The sequence below is a fragment of the Conger conger genome, chromosome 3, assembly GCF_963514075.1.
Source record: "Conger conger chromosome 3, fConCon1.1, whole genome shotgun sequence".
Classification (NCBI taxonomy): domain Eukaryota; kingdom Metazoa; phylum Chordata; class Actinopteri; order Anguilliformes; family Congridae; genus Conger; species Conger conger.
The window spans coordinates 45,578,254-45,587,692 of record NC_083762.1 but is presented as its reverse complement, the minus strand read 5'-3'; the positions used below and the strand labels follow the sequence as shown (position 1 = coordinate 45,587,692).

The window sequence follows — 9,439 nt, the reverse complement described above, 5'->3', positions numbered from 1 at the left end:
CAAAGATTCTGACGGACTCAACCCAGCCTAACGTTCTTGTTCTCTTTCACAAGCCACGGCGTGTTGCGTCCCTTCTACTAGGCTACTGTCCCGGTCTGTAAATCATTCGTCTGAATCAAGAACATCAGTCGATAAAGTAACATGTTTTTTCAATGTTTATAGTAAGCACACAGCGCTCTAGAAACAAGGTTTTGAAATCAGCAATCCGAAAAGGAATCGTGTCCGGCCACATGTAGACTCACTTTTCCCCATTCAAGTCGGTAACAAAACAAAACAAAACAATGTTTCTTTGACATTATTTGAATGAAAAGGAGGTTTACTTTATAATGTTTGTGTACAACATTTTAAGGAGTAAAATGGCTTTCGTCACATTCACATAGTTGTGTCTGCGGGGATATTGAGAGAATTTCGACTGGCGCCAGTGAGATGGAGGCGGGCAAGTGCCTGAAGTCAGACATCCTGATTTATAAACGGAAATATTGCAACTAGGCCTACATTCGAAAGACCCAAATCGGTTAGCATACAGATTGTTTTCTTTAAAACAGCAGCACACACATACTGTTAAAATGATAGGCCTTCTGCGTATCGACGGCCAATGAAATAAACAAAGTGCATAGCCATAGCGAACTATCCGCGTCCGTATTAAATTCAGACGGTTGTCCTACGTAAGTAAATCTTATCCAAGAAGACCATGGTTATTTTATTTAAATAGTTTTACTTGTATGAAAGCAACACTGCAAATGCAAATCCCATAATAAATAAAGACAATACAGCTTTCTAAAAATGTTACAGATTAGAATGAAAATGTAATCAGCAGCTGGCGTGGTTAAACGCATTTACTTCTAAAATGCAACACAAGATGTAAGATTTCACAAAGAAGGTGGGAAATATATTGTCGTAAAAAAGGAAACACTCTCATTCGATACAAAGAAAATTCTAATCTGCACAATTTACCTTATATACAGAACAGGCCAAAACGTAAATGTATAGTTGAAATGAAAACAACTTTTGGTACATTTAAAACACAATTGAGGTCATTTCCAAAAGGCACCAATACAGCTTGAAATTGTGCTACATATGTATTGTTACGGTTCTCCTAAAACAAATTGCCTGCAGACATATGAAGAAACATGTGCATTCGTGAAATTATTTTCATAAAATACTCTTGTTCCTTTGGATATCAGTGGTATTTAAAACTGTATTTTTGTAAAATAATAAATAAATACAAAAAATAATAATTTAACATGTTTTGATTCTTCCGGACCACATACACCTTTCTAGCCCTATAAAAACGGCAGATAAGAATTAGGCTGGGAACTGGCAGGTAGGTTACATCACGTTTACCGTAGCTGCATGTTCTCAGTTTATGTCCCCAAAGTATTTGTCTACATAGCCTATTTCATGTCCTTGTGGAAAATGTTCAGTTATATGCTACTTTCTTCCACACTCTTTCAGAAAATGTTACCAGGGTTAAAAGATAGGTCCCGCGCTCATAGCAGAGTTGTGCTGTTGTTGTAGAAGCGGGTTAGGCTGTAGATGAGTTGCAGAGTTCGTGGTCGAATACCAAGAATAACTGGCTAAAAACGAAGGGACAGTTGTATTGGCATGACTGTTGCTTTGAGCCAAGCTGGAGTTCACGTTATTCATTATTTGATTCTGAGGAAAGTCCCAGGCGGTTGCCGCTGGTGGAGAGTTGCACGGGGGTGACTCGCTGGAGACCACATGTTGGTCTGGGGGAATTTCTCCACTTTTCCATAACTTCTTAAACTTTGAACGACGGTTCTGAAACCATATTTTCACCTGTAACGCAACGGACACGTACATAATTACAACAAATCGAGACTAAAGAAGCCACACAGAAATTCGCACAATCGAGATGTTACTTGCTTCGACTGAATATAAGGAGCAACATTCTGCTCGATTATTGCTCCTGACCGTCTGTTACAAGTCATCTATGTTTTTTCAGGTTATGTGTAGGCTGAATAAGAATAACAGTTATGACGAACAAAAACGGTTTATTTAGATTTATTAGCCTGAATACAAACACAGCCCATTCATATTTTGCAGTTATCGACTGTCACGGTTACATAATTCAAATTAATTTAATCTTATGCATACCTGGGTTTGTGTGAGGCCCAATGATGCCGCCAGCTCGGCTCTTTCGGGTAAAGCCAGGTACTGCGTCTTTTGGAACCGTCTCTGAAGAGCTGCCAGTTGAAAGCTGGAGTAAATTGTTCGCGGTTTCCTAACTTTCTTTGGCTTGCCGTTGACCATACGGATTTCAGGTTCACTTTCCTCTTTCTCTGAGAGATTTACATAAAAGCACATATCGGTACACTTATAAATAAAGCGGAAGCTAATTAAAACGTTCTCACATGTTTAGAGAACTTCACAGAACTATCGGCTACTCTGTAGCCTAACACTGTTAGATTGTTTCTTCAGATAACGGACACAAAGATGATTAATAGAAACAGGCTAGTAACAAAATCTAACAAAATATCAACGAAGCACATTAAATATACATTTGTTATTACTGACAGAATTTTGAATTTTTTTTACCTGCATCCGTAGGGGTTGGCGACGAGCTTGAAGGATAAGAGCCATATGTGCCATACGCAGTATTGAAACCGATATCGTAATGTTTGGTATTGTACTGAACATTGGTTATACCACCTGTATGGTACTGATACGGACCGAGTTGTCCATATGGCGACCCCGTGCCGTGTCCAGACTGTTGGTTGTTGTAGTAGCTGCTGTCAGTTGCAGTAGATACTGGCAAAGTTGGAGATTCCTGCGATTTGTGCAAGCTGTGATAATTGTTCGAGGTTACCTGGTTCGAATGCATATCTGTGGCAAGACTGTCAAAAACCCCGGTCATTGTATTGGGATAATAAACTTTTTTTTTTGCACGCTTCAATATATTTGTGTAAAGCAGTAGGCCTATTAACAGCTCTCAAAAACAAACACTATTTCACCGGTTAAGATCGTTCTCCAACTTAGATTGCATCATGTCTATCAACGAACCAGCCAATACAACTTCTCTTACCAGAGTCTGTGATTGTCTGTTGCCAAGATGCAGGCGGGCGGGCATTTATCCAGTGTCACGTGAAGAGGCAGAACTAGTTGGTGTGCGGGAGCCAATGAACAGATGTTATGTAAGAGTTCTTTAGGATATATATATATTTTAAATGTTTTAGCCGAGGCCTACATTTCAGTCCATTTTAGTCTAGTATACTTTTCGAAATCATGAGCATTACAGCGGTTGTTGTTCAATAATATTAATCCATAGGCGTACAAAACTTAAATTGAAAAAACGTTATAATTTATCTCTGTAAAATATGTTAATGCATATCGCTAAGTTAGCTTAAACTAACCTCCGCAGTCAATTTCATATTTTGCCTGTATGTGTTCAAGCGATCGATATTGTCGCTACAATTTGTAAGTTTCTGTTTCTGAAAGAGATAGCCTAAAAGTTTTATCTCATGTTTGTAACGCTGGATAGCGTACCACAGACGGTGCTGTCATCTGCAGTCTACGGGCGCCAAAGATCAACCTAGTAGTACCAGACAGACATAGACTAATCATAAAAGGCGCCAGTCTTTTCAAAACCACAGGTGAACAAAATAGTAATTAAAGCGCACAGAAATTCCACTCATCCGTGTTTGTGAATACCTACCCGAAGTTTACTTACTTTTGTAGCACTGACCGCTTCCACACTCGCCCTCAAAAACAGTAGCTACCATAATAGAAAACAAAGTAAGTGGTCGGCTTACTGAACAGACTATATGTTAATCACTGCAAGCTACTATGTGCATAAGACTCATTAATGTTCTCATAAAATACCAAGTTATTTTTTGGTCTATGTGCCAATTGCACTTTCTGTAAACTAGAAATACATTTAAAAAAATATTGTGGTTATATTTAAAACCGAAATATTGAAAGATTTCTTACCTCAGATGCAATTGTGGGAGGTGCAGAAGACTAGATTGTATTTGTTTTAATATACCCAACAAAACAGTAGGTTACAGGAGGCTACACAATGCTGAACAATGACTGACTGAACTTGTTGTTCGGCATATATCTAACATAGATATTAGAAGGATTGTTTATTGTTTATGCAACAATATGACATTGTATTTTAAGTGTAGGCCTACGTGTAGCTACATTGTATTATGGTAAATTGTACGATAAAGTTGAGATGTGATTGAAAGCAACTTTTGTCCTTCTACCATGGCCAGGGACACAGCAATACAAATGCACACAAAGTATGCCTACAAACAAAATTAACCAGAAGTTGGCATCTTGTTTGAATCGAATATTACAATGACAACCGAGTCTAAAGACAGCTGCTTAAGAAAATTGTGTCAGGTAAAATGTCGTCTAAGCTTTTTAAACGTCAGGCATTCGAGCCAATTATAATTATAATCTGAAGATTAATCTTCGTTTATTTCTTGGCGCGATTTTATATTCGCTGTAATATTTACTCTGATAGGTTACCTAATAGTATCAATCAATGCTATATGCCTACGAGAGTGTAGTTGTTCATTGTTATTTGTTTTTTAGCAATAATTATGTTACGAGCGCCCTCGAGCGGGTGAAATGTGGACACGTGCATAATACGTTCAGTAAGAAAAGCGACTCCAATCCTCTTCATTGCTTAAAACAGAAAGTGAACATAGTAGGAGTTTAGATTAAGCTTTCGCCACTTTTTACCTACAATATAATGTCCGTTATAATGGACCATTCATAAAAGATTTGACATTCGCTACACTGTATTTGCTGCACGCAATTTGGACACATACAAAAACACAAGATGGCAGCACTGTCAGTAGTATTTCTTTGCTTATGTAATGACTGTAGTCTGGTCTCCCTATTATAAACGTTCGGAAGATTATTCATCATGATGACAGCCCCACACTTAGCTGAGAGCCACTACCGATGCAACAACATGCTCCTTAAGATTCTCAAATGCCGAACCACAAACCACCATAAAATTCACTCAAATGCAGCATATTCCTTATATGGCCAGGTGCCTGTACAACAACTCTATAAGCAACTTGTTTTAACTGACGGAACACAGTCATCCACCCACAAAAGTGTTTCTTCGCACAAGCGTCCCATTCGTACAAGCGGTAAGAGTGTCTGCAAATTTCTATTCGAGTCATTTGCTCATTTTACGTGTGTTTCCCGAAACATGTCGCTTCTCAATTAGGCTAATATGTGAAATTACCGGAATGTACCCTTAACATTCTTAACCGATCGTTATTTATTCAAGCTTTTGTTTATTTTGGTAGTCGTCGGCTTAGATTGCGTGATTTGCGTTGTGTGCGGCACTCGCGAAGGGCAGAACATTTATACATGTTTCACGGGTTGCACAAGCCGCGTAATCACATTTCTGGAATACATAAACTAGCAGGAGAGATCGGGGAACAACCAATATACCAAATATAATTTAATCCGGAAATAAGATACATGAATTTGCTATAACTATTGACAATCGGCAGTTATAGCACATTCCTGGCTATTACAGTTCAGTCGAAGGTAGCGGGAGCGAAAATGTTGCTACTTGCACCGTCCAGTGGGAAAGTTGCAACCGTTCTGGGGCACATTGAAACAGGGTCCGAAATTTTGGAAAACATACTGGGAAAAAGCTTTGGTTTGATGCAACTAACGGTTGGTCAATCCAACTATTCTTTACATCTGAGCAATAATTGTCCTGTAGAAATTGTCTATATTCTGTCTAGCCTATACTAACTGCATAGCCTGTGTATACCATGAACTTATTCAGTCTTATTTATTCCAAGACATTCATTAATTCATATTAATGTTGTCATATGCAGCTACTATGGAATATTTTCAGTTAATTGAATGCTAAAGTGACATGTAATTGCATAGTGAAATGTAATTGCCTCTACATTTAAAAACAAAATGTATATGTGATGCAGCGTGGCCAAGGGGTTAACATTACGCAGTCCTGTATCAGTCCTGTATCATTTCCTGTTGGTCCTCCACATTCTTCTTCATTCCGTTCTTAAGCCCCGCCCACTCCAGCGACCACGATCAAAACGTTCCTTCAAGATGGCGCGACCGATAACGAAACTCACTGTGCTTCGAACAGATAAGTTAACATCCACCATAAGTTAACGTCCGTCCAGTGGAGGTTTTTCTCCAGAGAAATGTGATTTATGATTATGGTTGCTTATTGACTAACCCAAACAGTAAAACACTTTGATTAATGTGAAATGGACCAATATTTATAGAAAAAAGTGCACAACGTCCCTGTGTGCGGAAGACCTTGTTCTGTAAAATGGAAGGAATTAGACATTACACACACACAAAAACCAAAACTGATCTGGAAGTATATCTTTTTTTATTCGTCATGTTGCACTGTTCGGAACATAGCGAGCTAACTTGCTGTCCAGAACACGGCGAGTTTACATTACCATTTAGGCAGCTACTGCAAGAAATAATAATTTGTTGTTAGAGATCAAATAGCCTACCATTTCTTCAAGGTGACAGCCTTACATTATAATGTTGAACTCCTTGTTTGGGCATCCAGTGACAAAGTGCTTTGTCATACATTTCAATCATGAATATAAATAATCAAAGTAAAATTATGTAGAAGTATAGCTAACTTTAACCACTGAAAATTTTTTGTGGTCCGATGAAATCCCGTCTTGGTTTTCAGGTGAAAACCCAGCTACATTTGGTTGAAAAGTAAAGCTTTACTAGATGACTGAGACGTAGCTTCCTATAACCCTGAGCTATATTGGGGTTATTGCTAATGGGATATAAGTTAGTCTGTGTATGTCAAAATGGCTCTTTTAGCTAGTTGGCTAGGCTAGTTATATGGTTTATGGGTTGCCAAGTCCTGCCAAATTTCCATCCAAAAATCTACTCAAACATCAACTCAAATATACTCATGTTCCAGTTATGTGTTTTAAATGGATGTTATTTGAACATGTTTTCTTCATTTTCACTCCTTTTTTCAGTCTGTGAATTTTTCAAATGCAACTGGACTTTCAAAAGAGCCCAATTTGGCGTGAAAACCATGGACATGGCAACACTGGAAGCTCCCCCTTTGCCTAGTCAAAAAACTTGGGGGACATTACAGCCTGATCACGTTTCATACTGATTTCAGAAAAGCACTTATCGCTCTGATCTTCTAGTTTCACATCAAATAAAAAAAATTAAAATGAGATCTGTGACATGATATGCCATTTACCACATTGTGTCACATATTGCATTGCATTTCATTCCCTATTCTGTCCAAAACACTCATAATGAAATGCAATGCAGGATGTATTGATTTTCAACTTGAGTGCGCTGTTTTTGTGAAAAAAAAAACATAATTCAATAGGCTACACACCATTGCATTTCGCTCTGTGGCCACTCAGTCTCCCATAATGCTTTTCCTTTCACAGTGACAAAATGTCCACAATTGGACCATCCTAATTCCACCGACAGTGGTGTCTGTATTAATTTATTGTCAGAACTCTTGCATTAAAATCTGATTTAACCGGCATGATTTTAACTTTAACTACTCAATTCCGAATGGGCGCTTGTAACTATGGTATTTCAAAAAGTAACAAAACGCTGCATGTTGATCATTTGCTGAAGATACAGAGCCTTGTAATTTTGTGGTTGGAGACAGCGGCGTAAATAAGACCTGTCAGGCCCGGTGCAAATTATACTCCGGGCCCCCCTCCCCTTTAATAACAAGGACTTTATGCAACTACGGATTTTGGGACGGGTACGGTGACCAGAAATAGATTTGTCTTTACGCTGACGCTGTCGCTGTAACCGTCAAATACATAGCAGTCACTTAGCAAAGTGCTTTGAACAGCTGACTGGTCACTATAGTCACTACAGTAGTTAGCTAGCAAGCTAGTTACCCTTAGTACAATTAACCTTATAATTTTGTTATACCCGGATTAGTTAACGTTAAATTACCCGTAACATAATCTGTTTTATACTAGCTAGCAAAGTTTTGTTAGCTAGCTAACATTAGCATATGGGAAAGTGAGGTAAGTCTATTGCTAAAACGTTGTTGTTAGGCACCCTTAACACAAATCAACTTTTGTCACTAGTTTCTAGAATTAACTAATAATGTACATATAAACTAAATTATATAAACATAGCTAAATTATGTGACCTACTGTGAACACTTGTTTGTACCACCACCACTGACACAACTGTCATGTCGAGGAGCAGACAGAGCAGATGACATAGCTTGGGAAAAATGGGAAAATCTTAACATTAGCCAGTGTCTATGGAAAGATTTCATTTAAAATATATTGTCACTCACAATTGTATAAACAAATTTAATTAAAAAAAACACTCACCTCAATCACACGTTGTAGTGAATATGTTAAATCGCTACTTTCCCGTTGTAGATCTGCATGCTGTGGCAGCAGAGCGGAGTAAGTCTCGATCAGCAGAGCACAGATCTATTTCCGGTTACTGTAGCAGTCTCAAAATCCGTTGTTGCTTAAAGTCCCTAACATTGCACATAGGATGGTAAAGCGGATATATTGGGAACAAAAACGGTTACAGACAGGCTTTTATACAGTTTCCAAAAAGGCTTATTTCCTCCCAACAGGTGTCTCTTTTCACCGCACCACAATGACTTCACAATCCCTGATAAGGATAGGTACATTCTCATTGGTCGGCGCCATTTGGCCCAGTATTGTGAAATCAGTATGGCTCTAAAAATACATGTTCCCTCCACCATTTCCTCGAGGGCCTGCGGGACCCCCCCGAGTTCCAAACTCCTCTCAGTCCATGTTCCCCTGACGGGCCATCTCAGCCCCAGGGGGGCCTCTAGTGGTTTTTTTGTTTAGTGCATACAGATGTGAGTGGCTTAAAAAGTGTATTCAAACAGTGAGTGGCTAACAGTGAGTGGCTTCATACAACAATATACTTTCACATATCGATTTGGGTATACAGTGGTGTGAAAAAGTGTTTGCCCCCTTCCTGATTGCTTATTTTTTTGCATGTTTGTCACACTTAAATGTTTCAGATCATCAAACAAATTTAAATATTAGTCAAAGACAACACAAGTAAACACAAAATGCAGTTTTTAAATGAAGGTTTTTATTATTAAGGGAGAAAAAAAATCCAAACCTACATGGCCCTGTGTGAAAAAGTGATTGCCCCCTAAACCTAATAACTGGTGGGCCACCCTTAGCAGCAACAACTGCAATCAAGCGTTTGCGATAACTTGCAGTCTCTTACAGCGCTGTGGAGGAATTTTGGCCCACTCATCTTTGCAGAATTGTTGTAATTCAGCCACATTGGAGGGTTTTCGAGCATGAACCGCCTTTTTAAGGTCATGCCACAGCATCTCAATAGGATTCAGGTCAGGACTTTGACTAGGCCACTCCAAAGTCTTCATTTTGTTTTTCTTCAGCCATTCAGAGGTGGACTTGCTGGTGTG

The 9,439-nt window shown here is 38.7% G+C and overlaps 1 protein-coding gene across 1 annotated transcript; it reads right to left on the bottom strand.

The window, feature by feature from the left end:
• Nucleotides 1–818: 818 nt before the first annotated feature.
• Nucleotides 819–8,563, bottom strand: dlx2a (distal-less homeobox 2a). Its single transcript, XM_061236685.1, has 5 exons — nucleotides 8,346–8,563; nucleotides 8,160–8,232; nucleotides 2,560–6,457; nucleotides 2,119–2,303; nucleotides 819–1,800 (listed from the first exon to the last, which is right to left on the bottom strand). Exons 3-5 carry the CDS (start codon nucleotides 2,876–2,878, stop codon nucleotides 1,471–1,473), a joined length of 834 nt encoding a protein of 277 aa, XP_061092669.1. The 5' UTR covers nucleotides 2,879–6,457; nucleotides 8,160–8,232; nucleotides 8,346–8,563; the 3' UTR covers nucleotides 819–1,470.
• Nucleotides 8,564–9,439: the final 876 nt, after the last annotated feature.